Source organism: Lissotriton helveticus, chromosome 2_1 (genome assembly GCF_964261635.1).
Source record: "Lissotriton helveticus chromosome 2_1, aLisHel1.1, whole genome shotgun sequence".
In the NCBI taxonomy this organism is placed as follows: domain Eukaryota; kingdom Metazoa; phylum Chordata; class Amphibia; order Caudata; family Salamandridae; genus Lissotriton; species Lissotriton helveticus.
Window position 1 is genome coordinate 232,779,873 of NC_136059.1, and position 17,502 is coordinate 232,797,374.

A 17,502-nucleotide genomic window follows, 5' to 3' on the forward strand; every position below is an offset into this window, starting at 1 on the left:
TGTATTCATTTCAGTGCAGGCAATCATGAAGTATTACAAATAAAAAAGGTAAATTTAGAGGGACTTACCAGAGAGGCCTGAGATGTCGGTTTTGGGCAGGTGCCGGGCCTTTAACACAACCACTGTTAAAGTATTAGTGGTTGACTGGTAACACAGAGAAATCAGCAGCTCCCCACGTCCTGATGACTTCTAATTGAATAAGCATATGGATAAGTATCAATAGTACAATCATGTTATAAATATTCATGAGAACATAGAGTAAATATTTAAACTGGCCATCAATGATGTGTATAACATTTGTACAAATCATTATTAGAAGTTGTCACTGCATTGCCAATGAAGTATACCTACCAGGTTATGTGCAGGGGTAAACTGGGAAGTGCCTGTGTGAAGTTTGGGCTAAGAAAGCAGTGCTAAAGGCTTACTCATTTAAAAACTGCCAATAGTGCACAGAGGCTTAAACCAATTAATTCAATATGTATAATCTCAGAAACATATGTATATAATTTACGTTTTAAGGAATATAATATACAGAATACGGAATAGTATTTCTGTTTCAAAGGCATCCCTTATTCAACTCAATTCAAATTATTAATGTATCACTCAAACTATGAAAAGTACTTTTCTTGTATGGTTTACGGGTTGAGATTTCTTACTTGTCATTTCTGAATGGCAATGGTGAAATGAATTTAAACATTTCTTGTGAACTTTAGAAATGAATAATGCTTTTGTGAAAGAAAATGACAGTTTATACAATAAAATATTTGTTTATTTATAAGACATATAATGAAATACAATCCCGAGCTCTATGTTACATGTGTAAATGATGAATGTTTCTCTTGTCCTCTTATTAAATTTGCCACATTGCCAATACATGCTTTTAGAAAAATCTTTGGTATTTCAGTGTATCAACTGGAAATAGTACAGTTATGGCTTAATAATGTATGGTTTGTAAGAATACATTTGGAATCTATAATTGTATGAATTATGTTAGTACACAAGTTTAAATAGTTAGGTGGTGAAATTCGGCCCTTTGGCCTTCGTGTAAATAGCTCTACGTTCTACAATATTTAGTATTTCAAGATGCTCCTTGTGTGTAAAATTAACCTTAAGAAAATGGGGACAAGGATATCCACTGGAAAAATGTAATCACAGTGGACATATTGTGATTGTTTTTCTTCACACTGAGTTGTGACTTACTAGTATAGTTTAATGTGTCTGACTAGCAAAGCTTTTTCTCCATGAGTAAATATATTTTACAGCTTCAAAACTATGTGCAAGTCAAAGTTACATTAAGGCATCAAAGCTCACAAAAATGTCGTAAACTGAGCCCAGACTGAGTATAAGGATGATGAGGAAGGTGATCAACAGAAGGAAGAGAAGTATGAAAAAGTAGACAAAGGAGATGAAGGACATAGAAATTGAAAAAAAGACAGAAGAGAAGGTGAAGTAGGATGAGAATGAAAAGGAGATAGAGAAACAAGCTAATGCCAAAGAGGAGTAGGGTGGAGAGGAGGAGGAGGAGAAAGAAAAGTATGAAGAGACACTAAAAAAAGGAGAAAGGGAACGAAAAACAAAGAAGAAGGTAGTTGAGGTAGAGGAGGAGGTTGAGATGGAGGTGGAAGGGGAAGGGGAGAAATAGGAAGAGAAGTAGAAAATGTAGAAAGGGACACAAAGAAGGAGAAGGATTAAGGGAAGAGGCTGTAAAAGAATTGATGACAAGAAGAAAATGACAAGGAAAGTGAGTACAATAAATGGAAAGGTAATAAAGAAAAGATAATGAGCGAAAGGTTAGTAGTGTAGGATATGGCATATGAAAAAGAAACAGAACTGGCAAAAATACAGGAGAAGAGAAGAAGTTTGGTAGTAAAATTAAAATTGGCAAAAATATAAATTGGCACAAATTTATGAAGAAAGATTGGAAAAAAGAATAATGAAAAAGAGATGTACAAGAAGAATAGAGACATGAAGTTAGACGTGCAAACATAATAATACAATGAATTTGTTTACAATGAAAATAAATAATGTATTATTTACCCTCACGTTCCTTTTGTTTATTTCCCTATTCATAAGAACACGGCCATCAGACAATTCAACTCCCGAAAGAGGTATGTGGACTTCTCCAATGACATCATCTCTTGAAAATCTGTCAAAACTGAGGATCATGAAGTGAAGCACTAAGTCTTGTACTTGAGTGTAAGGGATCCCATAAAAAGTGAACGTTTCATCGAAAGCCGGATCTAAGGTCTTGCGCAGTACTCTGGTTTTTACTTTGTGCTTCTTTTCTGGTAGGATTGTCAGCTTAATATAAGGGTCCGAGGTCATGGATTGCTCATCCATCGCTGGTAACCCCCTAGCCTCCTTTATGTTAACCACAAATGCTTTCTTCTCAAAGTTGTATTCTAACGAGAAGAAAAGGGTCCCTAATGAATTATCTTTCTCAACAGAAGACAGCGATGTGGTGGACTTCAGGCTTTCCGGTGAAATAGATCCTTTCTCGTTCTCGGAGAAAGTCTTCTGCGAAAAGTCCTCAAGATCTGGTGAGCTTCTCACTTTCGTGCCTATCTTAGGAATGTTGCCATTAAGATCTCTATTTTCAAGATCAAGGTGGAGAGAACTCTTTGACAGGATAGAGGATTTTAGCTCTGTTTTTTCATCAGCGCCGAATTTTTTCTTGTTACTTAGGTTTTCTGGATATATGTCAACTCCCTTCAGCACGTGCACAAACTTATAGGGAGGAGTCTTGTTTGATTTTGATGACTTGCGCTGACAGCAGATCCAGGCAAAGAGGGAGACAGTGAAGACTAGTCCAAATGCACTGAAGATGCCCACAATGGTGGGAATTTCCTCTGCCAAAGTAAAAAAAAGATAAATATATATATATATGAAACATGGACTATGTAAATGTTGAGTAAGATACACAAAGAATTCATGGCAGTCATTAAAGTTCAGGCTGTTATGCATATGCTAAGGTAGAGCATGCTTTCTTTGGCTAATATTCTAAACACCAACACCACCTATAGGTCTCTTTAAGAAATACACTGCCAGGTATGTTGCAATGTAGGCTGAAGATACTGCAAGTTATGCTGACCGATTTGACTTAAGCATATTTGTAGAAAAACAGCCTGATTCTACTAAATAGGAATGGAAGGAAAATAGCATATGTACACAAGGGGTACAAATAACTATCATTGTCAATATATTTAAACTCGTCTTTCCTGCAAAAATGTTGTAGCATGGACTGGTAAGGTCCCACATGTGTTCTCCAATTGAGGGACCTGGATTAGAGTTGGGCAGTAATGGAAAAGCATCTGATTTCTGATGGAATTGGTAAACCCAGAGAAAAATCCACCAACCATTCCTTATGCAGACTCCGGTCTGCCATGGTATCCACATTATCAAATTAATGGCCAGTGGTGGATTCTTAAATGCCAAACAACGACCAAAAAGGCAATAATATAATTAAAAATATTAATAATTTAAAAAATAGTCATGTGTTTCCATAGTGTTTAGCACTATAAGTCTGCAGTTTAAATGAATAATAAATGGGAGAAGTTACTATTGGCTAAATTATGGTACTCAATTTACCTTGGAAGGATGAAAGTCGGAGTCTATATTGCAAATATTCTACATCTTTAGTGGAGACGATACCAATGGTGGATTCCACTCAGAAGTTTGAACCTTCTCTACAAATCAGAGGACTTCACTTTAACACACAACTTTAAATTGCCCTAGACTGCAATGATTTTAAAAGCAACTTGACTAAGACATTTATAGGTTAATTTTACTAAAATGTCCTTACCCACGCAATTTTTTTGTAAATATACCATCTAATGAGCATTCCAATGCACAAAGTTGGAAAATTACTGCTGGGGGATTGAAAATCATCACCTGTGCCTGGATGAAATTTTCCAACTTTATGAAACTCACACACCTGGAAAGTTGTGCCAGGTACAAGTTTCCAGGAGTACATAAGGTCATGGGACCTGCGATCAAGGTCTTATGACATTCGCAGCATAAAACTCCAGAGAGGAGGATAGGATCTCTAGTGCAATTGCACATTTTTAATTTGTTTTTTCTCCATGCGGCAAATACATTTCTCCTTGGAGACAGTTCACCCGCTGCACTCCCAGCAAAGCTGAAGGTGAGCCGCATCCCTTCCCCCCATAAAGGGGAGATACGCCATCCTTGCGGGTGCCACAGATTAGTAAGGGTGGTTGGGGAGGGAAGGGATAGAGAAAAAAATGTCACTAACCTGGCTGCCAGCCACCGCCCCTCCTCTGTCCTCTTCTGTTCCTCCCAGAAGCAGGAAGCACACAGGTTCCCATAAGCCAATCATGATGCTGCTGTCACCAGCATGACAGCAGCATTGTGATTGGTAGGAGCACCGTGGTTCGGTGCTCAGAGAGGGAGTGGAAGCCTGTGCATGCTCTCCACTCAGTCTGTGCAATACAGCCTGGTGGAGAACATGCTAAGTACGCATGACTGTTTGGCCAGCCCAAGACGGCGGGCTAAACCGCCATGAGCGGTTATGTGCCCCAACCACTCCTCCCCCCGCTGGCTGTGACAACAGCCCAGCCCGCCCCATAAAAATGCCTTGGAAAAATAAAATTATAATAATACTGTGTTATTTTATTTTTATTTTTCCAGGGCTCAAAGAGCAGTGGAGTGTCGCCCCTCCACCTTAGCGGAGGTGCTGCCGCTGAATAAAATTCCGACCCTTTCCAGGGGGGAAATTAAATGAATAAGAGTTGGATGACCTCAGAAAAACGCATGTTCATGGGTGGTTCCCAAACTTCAAAGGCAAACCACCCTTAGGATGCCCACTTCCCCACCCCTAGAGTTGGCTTAGGTCCGCAGAGACCTCCACACTCAATGCAGAGATTTCTGCACCTAAAACGTGTTTAAACGGCCATGGTAGGCATAAGAAATGTACATTTGGTCAGCTGCGGCCGGTGCAGGTAAGGGTGGTGGTGCGGGGTAAGGGGGGAGTCAAAATATGACAACGAGAGAGAATAAAATTTAAAAAAAGAAAAACACTCGCTGAGTCTGTGATGCAGCGAGCGCAAGGTAAGTGGTTTTCTTGTTTTTTATTTAATTTTCACTTGTTGTCATCTGTCAACTCCCTCCCCACCCCGCCCTAAAGCTCGTACCTGCACCTGCCGCTGCTGCATTTGGTCATAAAAACATTTGTGAGCTACTTTGCCTTTGCCGAGAGTGTCCTTTTTGTCTTTTGCAACATACAGAGTACAAACCACTTGTTGAGGGCCAAGGCATGGAACATGTACATGTGCAGCCTCTTTTATGCATGAACAGTGTGCAGCACAAGTTGTGAAACTGCTTCAGGTTGGACAGCACTGCTCAGGCAGGACACACACGGCCTGGAGCCATGAATCATGGTGAACACATTCAACGAAATAGACTATTCAGCATGTAAAATTAATACAGATTGGCTTCAAGAGGGACTTTTCAAAGTAAACTGTACCGTGGTCAATTTAGGAATTACACATTGTAGTGTTTCTAGAAAACATTTCATCTATGACGTTTGTCGAGCACTTCACGTAAAGGTTATCTGACAAATCCTAATTTAAAAGAATTTCATAGCTTGAGAATGGATACCTTCAAATAGATATTTACCTACATGTAAATAAACGGCACTCACTTCTGTTATAAACCATAAATAATGGAGACATCATCTCTAGAGAGAAAGGTAGGGTTGGGTCAATGGCACCAGGGGGCGGTAGAGGCATGTTATGGATAGTCCACATCTGTGCATGTGTTATGAGATCTTTGGCTAGCATGGTCTGCTAGCACATTACTATAGTGCACCGTCATTACAACACTGATGAAAAGCCTTCCTGCATAGTAACTGTAGTAGTTGTAGTTTTACGGTCCTTACCTTTGATCTCTTACATTTGTATCAATGTCTACCCAGATATCTATTTTCCAGATTACAATTTGCAGAAATAATCCTTACACTTACAACTGCTACAAGACAACGGCCCATCCTTCGTCCATTCAGCCATCCATTCACTTATCTGTCTGCTTTTCTGTCTACCCATCCATTCATACTTCCATTCATGCATCCATCCATCCAGGATTCCATCCATACATCCAATATCCACCCAACAGACCATCTGTCCATACATCCATGTCAACAACCTATCCATCCATGTCTGTTAATCCATACATTCATGCATCCATTTACCTATCCATCCATGCAGTCTTATTTCAGCCACCCATTTGCCCAGGAATCCATCCATACATCCAACTTCCATCCGTCAGACCATCTGTCTGTTCGTCCATCCATCCATCCAATCCATCCCACCCAAATACTCATCCCACAACCCATCAATCCATTTATCCATCTCTGTTAGTCCATCCATTCATGCAACCATTCAACTATCCATCAATACATCCTTCCATCAGTCTTTTTGCTTATCTGTCAGCCTGTCTGTACATCCATTCACCCACCTGTCTCGTCATTCAACCACATATACAGCTGTCCGTCCATCAATCCATCCATCCATCCATACATCCAGCTTCCATCTGAGTCACCATCTGTCTGTCCATCTATCTCTTCATCCACCCTTTCCATCTTTTCATCAAACCCAAATACTCATCCAACAACATATCGATCCATGCACCCTTTCAACTATCCATCCATCCATCCTTCCTTCCATCAGTCTATTTGCTAATCTGTCAGCTTGTCTGTCCATCCATCCCCCCATCGTCTAGGCATTCACCCACACATCCAGCTGTCTGTCCATCAATCTGTCCATTCATACATCCAACTTCCATACGTGACACCATCTGTCTGTCCATCCATCCATTCATCCTTCCATTCCATCCCACCCAACTACTCATCTAACAGCCCATCCATCCAAGCACCCGCTCAACTATCTATCCATCCTTCCATCAGTCTATTTGCTTATCTGTCTGCCTGTCTGTCCATCCAGCCACCCATCCGTCTAGGCATTCACCCATACATCCAGCTGGCCATCCACCAATCCGTCTGTCCATTCATTCGTCCATCCATCCATATTTCTCTTACAAAAACATTCTTACTTTTTGAAAATCTAATGACTTATTTGGCTATCTACACATGTATCTGTATGTCATTCTGCATTATCCGTCCACCGATCCTTCAACTCAACATCCACCCAAACAAACCACTCTGTTCTCTCACAAACACGCATACATACACACTTTGTTTAAATCACACAGTGTATATCAGTCCTTGTACATCTATCCCTAAATCGCTCCAACTTTCTTCCTCTACAAACAGTTATTATTTTGCTCCGACCATCCATCCTCCTTTTATCTGGCGATGCATCCATCATTTCACATATACTTTTTATTCAATATAATTCTGCCAATTTATTTATACAGCGCGAGGTAGACCAGTAGGTATCGTAGCTCTTTGAATGAGGACTATTACCAGTGCATTAACCTCTCTCTCGTCGCGCGCGCCCTCGTTCTATCTCTCGGACACATCGACGCTTTCTCAGAATCTATCTACCTGTCTGTCTGTCCGTCCGTCCGTCAATCCAGCTAGCATTTTCAGCGCTCGAACTACCTATCGGTCTCTTTTCTTTCTAGCCATACCTCTCCCAGGCAAATCGACAGTAAGACACTGGCGAGGTTCCTGATTTGTACAAGTTATCACTATGGAAACGTTGTCAAATAATGTGTGAAGTCAGTGTGGTAAGGGTTAAAAAAAGAAATACGTATCTGTTTGCTTAGCAGCTATATGTTTGTCAATCGCATATGCGTGTCTCTTTACATCCACCAGTGTATTTAGTTAACATGTTGACCGAGTTACGCCTTCTGTTCTCAGGTCTGAATCCTAGCAGGGTCGGCTCAACCTTTCATCATTGCACTGCAGGTATACATCACTTTCATGTTTTTGGTCCATGCTAACCCCTATGATTTAGAGTGCTATACAATATGAAACTATGCTATTTGGTATGAATTACATGCAGAAGAATCTTGGCAGCAAGATCTACCCTTACTGACCGGGATCTAGGCATGGATTTCAAAATATAATGAGGCAGGCCCCACAGAATGGGGAATAACTGTGCAAACACGGAATTGTCATGTGAAATTCTGCTCGCTATTCCTTGTTCGGAGGTGTTTAACTCTTGCATTTTTTACCGCAGCAGGGGCTTCCTTGGTGGTTGGGGTGGAGTGAGAGGGTTGGAAGGGTAGGGGGTGATGGAGGGGGTGTTCAGGCAGAGGGGGCACTGAATGCTCTCCCCTTGGCGTGGAAAGATGCCTGGCGGGGACAGGGACACGGGCCTGTCTGCTTTGCAGCGGGAGCCTCACGTGAGTGCCCCAGATGAAGTTTGCGGCTGGTATTACCGGGTCCGCTGTTCCTGCATCTCGGAACTCGGGGCACCAAAACCCGGGGTACTGCTTGGGCAGAGCAGAATTCTACGCAGGAATCTCGCTCCCTCCTACTCGTTGTAATCAGGCCCTACGCAGTGTATCTGCACATTATTATATTCCTTGTTGTGCCCGTGCAGCCGGCACTCTTGTTACTCTGTTGTCTCCCTGCCTCTCTGTCTACTTATCTATCCATGTACCCATCTGTCTATCAATCGTGGGCAAAATATGGAGTCTGGGGATTAATTAGTAGATTTCATAACGAGGAGATATAAGCGCTAATCCGTATTTCATCAATTTGTGTGAACCTGGGCAAATCAAATCATTTTCCATTGCATCCGTTTTCTTGGACGCTAAAAACGGAAGCCCTGGAAGTTTTCCGCTTCACACGGTGCCCTGTGTGATAACATCCATTCACGTGTACATCTTTCCAATTATCTCTCTGCATGTGCACATCCTATTATTTGTCTTTCTCTTTCCATTGATCACAATTCACACACCCCTGCCCGCCCGTTCTCCGTCTCTGTTACCTCGCTATCCACGTGAAGCGTTTCACTTGGAAGTCAAGAAGTCGGCGTGTCAGTGTAAACAACATTGCCAATAATAATAATAGCAATATTAAAAAGAGGCAAGTGTTGTTACTGAGTACCTTATACTACGCGTCTGCAGTCTTCATGCGACATAACTCAAGGTGGTTTTATTGCCCAATATTATCTCACTCTGAGCCACATCTGTCTTGTACACTTTCCTCAATTGTATTTGCAAATATTTTATGCAGAATTCCCTAAAATGTGTTAAGATGTCAGCCTGAGCCATACTTGAAGTACTGGTGCCTCGTACTGGTAAACAAATAACCATCAAGACCCGTCCCTCCAGTGCATCAGATAAGGGCAACTTTTTATCTGTCCACACCCCATACGATCTCTTTCTCTCTGTCTGTCTGTCTCGCTCTCTCTGTCCCTCTCTCTTTCTCTCTGCTCGGCCTCTCCCTCTCTCTCGCCCCGTCTGTCCGTCTGTCTGACATGTTTTTTTTAATCATGTCTGATTTCCCCCTGAACCCTCTACCTGAGCCTGGGCCGCCTTCTCTCTGTCTCTCGACAGTTACGGTATCTTGCTCTCTGTCCATCTCTCTGTGGTATCCATAGATACAGACACCCATTCATCTATAATACTCATCTCTCTTTTAATCCATCCTTCCATCCTCAATGCTCTCTGCTTGGACGTGTCTTCACCCTTGTGCATACGTGTAGACTTGGACATGTGTGTCCACATGTATGAGAGAGCGAGGGCGAAGCAGGATGCCTGTACAGACAGATAATTCAGACCCACGTCTTCGGCGTTTATTCTACTTCGATCAATAAATATCATTAAGTTGTGAGTAATCAATTTCTGCCTCATCGCTTTAATAGGACAAACTGCACCTGAAGGATGGAGTGTATCAGTGTAATAAAAAGGGCTCACATTGTATGCAGCCCTTTTGAAATGAGTGTATGTCACACCCTGTGACGATGGACGGCCAGCGGTCACTACTCGCGCCCATCGAAGAAGCTTCTAGGCACCCAGTGTGAGATCCGGACACATTCACTTCATCGCCACCTCGTGCGTCCGCACACTTGAGACGTGGAGGAAGATACCCCTACTCCAATGACTTCACACAGAGCTACACTACTCACAGCCCCTGGGCTAACACCCACTCGTGTTTATGTCAGTTCAGAAGGAACACTCTCTTGGAAAATACAGACCGTCACCAGCCCACGTGGAATTACAAACGTCTTGAAAATCAATTAATTTTTCCATAAGGCGAAGTCAAACATTGCCCGTACGTGTGTACATGTTTCCAAATGTAATTTACTGTAAGCGATATTCAACACCGACCTTCACTCGTGCTGGGTGTATAGTAGGAAGGTTATATCTCTTTTATTCCATGATATTGACTTGAAAAGCTGAATATTTCAAACATCTAAGACAAATTGACCGCATAGAGTCTCGGCGTTTAATTGTGGGGGATACAAAACTTCTCTTACAGACGACAGTGCCATTTCAGAAACGTGCCACGTCACGGGAAGGCTGGGTATCACTGTAGAACCCTGGTAATACAATCCTTACCTCAAAAACCATGAAATACCAACTTTGTGGCTGTCCTTCCTGACGCAGAGAACGCTGATAGTTTGGATTATTAGATACTGAAAACATTTCCCCATTCAAGATTGGTGAATGCAAAAATGTCGTCTTTTACTGGTTCTCTTGCTTCTTAAAACACATGCCAAGAAACAGTTGATGAGCAACGAAAACATCGTAATTAAAGTGGTATTAAATGCAAAACTACATTCCAATGTTTTTTTTTACATGTGAAAAGATAGGTAGGGTCTTGTGAAGAGCGGTAAACCAACCCTTCCTATGGAAGGCATGCGCGCTCGAAGAGGTATTCTGCCATCAGCACACCTTGGAGATAAGATAGCACCGGATATGCCAAATGTACGCCCGGGAAACATTTTTTATTACAAATATTTTTTCACCAGGAAGAATATATAAAATATATTATACCATTTAAAAAATGAATAAATAAACCAGCCCTTATGACTTAAAAACGCCCGGCAAGTTTGCCGGAGGGACCCTTGCTTACCAAATCCGTCTCTGCTGAGGGAAATCGGAGCCATCTTGCTGCGCGCTGTCCGCGGTCCTGAAAAGCTCTGTCCCTGCTCCGCGGCGACCCACGCCTTCCCGTCTCCGGCCGCTGAGGCAGATGTGCGGGCTGGTGATTTTCCACCGGATCCAGGGAACAGCAGCAGCAGACAGGGGAGTCCCGGCAGCCAGCAACGCCTCGTGAGTCAGGCGCAGCGTCTCCAGCGCTGCGTGTGCGCGCAGCTGCCTCCTCCCTGTTGTGGCTGCTCGGCCGCCCCAGCGCCCCGCCTGCAGACGTGCCGGGGAGCGGGGCTGACGCAACGCTGACGCTACAGCCTCGAATCAGCACCTTCCTCCCTCCCGGGAGCCCGCAGCCAGCGCGTCCATTATTTTAACTGCTCTGCTGCAGGAAATTAGCTCACCTCTCCTCTCGGATTAAAAAATAGCGGAATCCGCCCAGCGCCTCTTCCTCAGAGTATATAGGAAGACATCAGGGGCGCGGGGGGGAAAGTGGAGGAAGGGAGATGGGTTGCAGGCTCGAAAAATCTCTATGGGGGAGTGAGTCTGTCAGGAGCTGGAAGTCTAGCCGAGGAAGTGATAACTGCTCCAAGGTGGGAGGGTAATAGTTCTTTATGGAAACGCACAGCCTGAAAAATGTGATTTTCTTCTTGAGGTTGAGGCAGAACCCGTGGTTTGTTACATTAGTGGGAGAACCAAATATTTGGCACGCATTGTGGAGATTTTAGAGCCTCTCAATTGATAGCTTTATGGGGTTAGTGTCCATGCATTTATGACACTTTTTTAATACGCAGCAAATGCCAGGGTTCAGCTGCTCGAGGCCGCATACAGATGTGACTTACAGATCAGTTTCTTAAACACCGACAGTAGTAAACAATACAAGTATCATAGCCGAGGGCATGGACAGAGTGGAAAACTTATCATTGTTATTTCGGGGAAGGGTTTGCCTAAGTGGCCGGGGCAGAGTCCGTTGAATGGCTGGCTAGTGGTCATAGGGCTGAGCAAATCAACCTCAGGGTGGCAGGGCTAGAACAGAGACCGGTGGGTGGCAGGCCAATGGGCCTGGGGTAAGGTTGTCACATTCAGGGCAAAGATCTGGGCAAAGTCCATCACATTCTTGGACATCATGGCTTGGCCAAAGCAAATCGCTTGCCTTGCCAGTGGTAATGGTCAGAGTCAGCCAGCCGAGACAGTGGGGCAGAGGCAGAAACAGTTTTATGAGTATCCGACGGGACTGAATTAGAGCCAATCGCATCCAGGCATGCCAGACTGTGGTGGAGCCAGTCTCTTATTAGTTCAAAGGAACTCGGGAAGATCTAATAGCGTTTCAGGCTTTTGGATCTAGCGCACAGCCAATCACATGCCAGGTCTGCTTGGCTTTGATGCAGCGAGTTGTTAGGAAGGTCAGTGGTATTGGGTCAGAGACAGTAGTAAATCAGCAAGGCTGGGGCAGAAGTAGGTCTACTGGAGGCACCCGGGCTGAGGCAGAGTCAGTTGTGACCCATGCCAGTGGTACTGTAGCACAGCCAGTCAGACGTCAGACAGGAAAGGCAGACAGAAATAAGCATACGCACAGTCTGAGTGGCTATAGCATAGCCAGTCACATGCAATCACAGTAGGAATGGGGTAGGGTCAGGTGTTTCAGAAAAATAAGTTGAAGGGCAGGCATGTGAGGTTGGGGATGGGTCTGTACCATGCCAGTTCAGCATGACTGGAGAAAGGCAGTTGACGATAAGTCAGTAGGACTGTGATAGAGTCAGTCACATTTAATGGCAGTCAGGCTGCAGCAGAGCCAGTATCTGGAAAAGAACTGGGGCCCCCGTATACAATATGCACAAACCCTGATGGGGAATAAACAAGAACTTGAAAAGACACACCTGGGTAGGCAAACCAATTCCAATGCAAGAACAATAACGATGACACTATTTTTTCATGTACCTGATTTTCATCAGTATTTTTTACTTCATATATATTTTTTGTACTTTTTTTTATATATTTATATCTCAAAGTATAAAAGGTTCATTTGGTAGAGATACATAAAGGTACATGTGTAAATAAATACATATAACCTTTACACTAAAATCATCATAGCAGTATTTCAGTGATTATAAACATTTTTTCAATACAAGCTAGGGACAATGTAGATGTTGGACTAACATTCATAATGCATTTCAGTTATTTCAATTTAGATCATTTTTTTTATATATAAATGAAAGGGTCAGTTAACATTTCAGACTATGAGGACTTGCTGTGCAGAAACTGACGATTGTTTGCACACTACGTGCGTTTCGGCATAGCCTTCATCAGGACTCCATCCTAATAATCACTGTAAACTCAAGGGTGTCGAAAAAAGTGATTGCCAATCTTTGGTCAGGTTAGAAAAATTGAAAGGTCTCTATCCTTTAATTTGTACTTTCAAGTGTTGGTGAGCCAACCTGGACATATTCTCCTGTTGGTTGAATGAATAGGGCGTAAAGATTCTTCGCCGCTCTTCTTCCTGTTGAGGTCCACCGTTGTAGGGGCACAGGGCTCTTTTTTACTTGGTGGAATAACCTAGGGGGTTTTGGTGCAAACTCGATTAAACTGGAATAAACTGTTTCAATTTACATGGAAATCCAGGGAATTACATATAAAACCGAAAACTTACCTCACAGCCAGTCCGTGCCACCTCTTCTCCCTTGGCGCCTTCACGAATGGCACCAGAGTGGACTGGCAGCCCTTCTCAGCCAATCCTGGCGCTGCCAGCATTGCCAGGATTGGCTTAGAGCACAGTTAATCTTCGCCCGCAGCCTGCCCATTAGGAGACTGAAGGGCTCCTAATGAGCATGTGCAAACAAGTGCAAATACAAGTGTGCATGATTGGGCACGGGCAAAAAATTTGCTCTCCGTCCCCACTCATGCGCACTTTTGCTGCTGCCTGTTGCACCTGGTCTGACAATCATGTCAGTCAACATGACGCCAGACAGCTCACCCCCTTCAGACTCTGAAGGGGGTGGGCGATCCGACGTCATGCTGACTGACATGATTGTCAGTTCTCCCTCGGTGTCTTTGAACTTAAGTAAACTGATTCAGTTTACTTGAGTTCAGAGACGCCAAGGGAGCTGCAGGCGGGGGGGGGGGGGCTACACCCCAACGCCTCAATGGACCCACCGCGCCTGCATGCAAGGCCAAGAGATCTGGGCTGAAGCCAGCCACATTGTTGGACAAGAAGTGGCAAGCCCTATTAAATTTGTTTACGTAAGAAAACCAAACGTATTAACTGTAAGTTTAGCTTGTCAGGTGTAATTACCATTTACATGACCAGAACCAGACTGTCGGGTTCCTAATGTAGATAAAAAAGGGCACAGACCCACACATGGTGGCAGGCTTTATTATCATGTTTTCCCTCAACCACGACACAAATCCAAGATGGACATTTTTCAGTGAATTTCCCCTACCTAGAAAATTTGAGCCTAATAGTATCTGTCATATCAACTCAAGGGTCAAACAATTAAAGCTGTGTTGTGGTACCATTATTTTATTCTTGCCTGCTTAAGGTTTAACAATTGTATCCACGATACCTGTAGTCTATGCTCTTGCTGCCTGAACACTGTAATAGAACAAATGTAATTCCATGCTGTTTGTTTTTGGACCACACATGTTTGGTTAAGTTACTTCTATAAACAAATATTCTTAGATAACCACAGACACCAACTTATGTGTATGCAGCTGGGTCCAGAGTGGTGACATTAGGTTTGGTAACCCCATCACCATAAAATCGCAGCACACAAAAATCGCTCTTATGTAGAGCATTCAATGTTTTGTCCTCACCTACCCTTTACTCTTTGAGGATATAATGTAGACCAGTCTGGATACCACAAATAGTGAGTCCTGCAGGTAAACAGAAAAAGATATGCTCCCCTGAGTTTTGACGTATTACATGGAGACCACCCCCTTTCTATAGCTTTGCTATTATATGTTTTAAAACAATAATAACAAATTTGGGCTAAAGAAGGCCTCTCACACCCCTCTGCTCCTGTGCCACTGTACCTGCTGCAGTTTGCAAATGAGTACTTTCCCCTTGACTCATTGATACCCTGCAGCATTTCTTACAGTTTCTAGATTGCAAAATTAGGCTCTCCTGGTGTGCAATAACACTTTCTTGTATTGAACCTGAAAAAGTATGTGCTGTTCCTTCACTTTCCAGTGGAAGCAGTATGTGGGTAAGAGCATCCTAACAATGAATTTGCCCACATATTAGCAGGTTTCTGTCCTGCTACATTCCAAACTTCAGCTGGCTGGATGGATCTTTAAGTTGATTGAGCACCTGCTCAATATGCAGTCACCTGAAGGTTCCAAACCCACCTTCCAAGCTTGGTGAATAAAGTATCATAGGCGGGTATACGATAATCTATTATTTACTGTAAAACAAGTTATCAATTTCAAACCAGGCTGAAGATTTTATCACTGCTTCTTTGGGGCTGCTGCCCGTCAGAAAGATTTAAAAATGTAATCTTCTTTATGACATTACTGAGAAGGGAATTACAACCAAGAGCTAGGATTTGTGGTTTAGTGGAGCCCATCATATGCAGCTCTCCTTTATTCAGTATGATTACTGACAGCATACTAGGATTTAGAGGACTGACAGTTCTGGCAGTGACTGATTATGGTAGCAAGAATTTATTTTATTTGTGGTGGGAGACAAATACCACTCTGCCAGCAGAGTTAACAAATGTTTTGCCCACCCCGCGTGATGCTTGTAACATGTCATTCGTCGCGTGGTGGAGTTTTTTCTCTCATGGCTTGCCAACGGTAAGTTAGCGAGTGCGATCGAGAATTGGCATCTCCTAGCAAGATTTTCTCAGTGTGGACAGTGGCAGGTGGTCGCAACCATTCGCGGAATAAAAGCTGCCATTTGAATAGAAAATCGACTCGAGTGGCAGCAAAGAAGCCGCACCCATTGGTGCTCTGCATGGTGGTATTTGTGCTTATTTTGCAGCACGAAACAAGCTCCTGATGCTTAAAATCAGTGAGAATAGCACAACGTACCAGTTCTGTCCATTTGCAGAACTTTGCAGACTCTTGCAGAGTTTTCATGTAATTCAGCGGAAATTCCACAGAGTGAAACTTTGCGAGTTCTACCACTCCCTGTAGCTCACGCTGTAATTTAGTGCCAGTAACATGAGCAGTATTGAAAAATCAGCACGAAAGACAGCATGCATTGCGCAAGAGTGTGTTGCCATTCAAATTGATTTTACTACCACTCAAGTGTACAAATCCACTCGAGCTGCAGCCCTCTGACCGAGGCCGCCTATGTTAGAAACTCGTGCTAGGGGACTGCATATCTTACTCTCCTTTTCTGGAGCCTCCCGGGACATAATTTCCACCATGTAACGATTGGAAGAATTTGGCTGGAAATCCGCAATATAGAGTAACGAGGAGTGACCAAAATGTTGCCAGTTCCGTGTGCAGAATGAAACATTCTGTCCTCCGCTACTTTATTAACTCTGTCGCTTCTCTTCTGTCTAAAAGTGGTCTTATGGTCCTCTGAAAGTGGTCCCTTCCTCCATCCACCTGGGCATTTTTCAGAAACATTCAGAAAAATGGGAAATTACTTTTTATAGCAGTATCTTTTACCTTATGAATAGCTAATTTAATTGTTTTAAAGAAATAGTTTCATAACTGTAACTAACTTGTTTTACCGTTAGTGACATTGAGCCGTGGGCTTTTGGAATGTTAAATAAAATCATATGGTTAAGGGGTAGGCAAGAGCCTCTGCCTACAGCTCCTGACCAGCATCCTTCATGGTTTGACTGGAAACTGTATCTGGTGTTTCTGGACCCAGGTTTCCCAGCTCCGGAAACATGGGGTAACCTGGGGTTGCCCGGAGTCGTGTACACAAAGAGATGCTGCTTCGGCATCTCAAAATGAGGTCCTAAGTAATTGTTTACATGATTTGCAACACAACATACCTACAAAACAGACCTACAGAACATACTTACACCAAAATATACATTCTATCAAGTGAGAGGTTTAGCTCAAGAGAAAATGGAAAATGATGAAATAAACCACAGTTTATATTTATCATCTTGTGATTCCACTTCTTAGTGCGAGCTAGTGAAGAAATAACAGATTGCACTAGAAAAAAAATGCACAGATAACTGTACAGCTAAGCAGTTGCTCATGGTAATGCAAACAACACTAAAGAAAACTTCCTTAAAAGAAGATTCAGCAATCTAATCCTGATTATCTGAATGCCGTGTCCATAGAAAACGTTGCTTCCACCCAAGATTGCCCATCCAAATCAGTCTGGAATGAGAAGAGCCATTCAGATGCCTTATTGGTTGGGATGGAGTAGAACCAATGACATGGCAGTTCAGTGAGACACTGACAAAGACAGTCACATGGTGGCTTAGTGGGTGGGTGAAAGCGAATCAAAAGGCAATCAAATGCCTCAGCCGACAGGCTGTGGAACAGCCAACTCAGAGCATGCCT

At 43.1% G+C, this 17,502-nt stretch overlaps 1 protein-coding gene across 1 annotated transcript in view; it reads right to left on the reverse strand.

The window, feature by feature from the left end:
* The window catches only part of SYT4 (synaptotagmin 4), a 33,212-nt gene extending 22,040 nt beyond the window's left edge, over positions 1-11,172 (reverse strand). Inside the window, exons 1-3 of the mRNA XM_078674735.1 lie at positions 11,012-11,172; positions 2,038-2,849; positions 69-189 (exon numbers count right to left, since the gene is read on the reverse strand). Coding sequence (XP_078530861.1) covers positions 69-189; positions 2,038-2,849; positions 11,012-11,045 — 967 coding nt within the window. The 5' untranslated portion in view covers positions 11,046-11,172. The remainder of the gene's footprint in view (positions 1-68; positions 190-2,037; positions 2,850-11,011) is intronic.
* Positions 11,173-17,502: the final 6,330 nt, after the last annotated feature.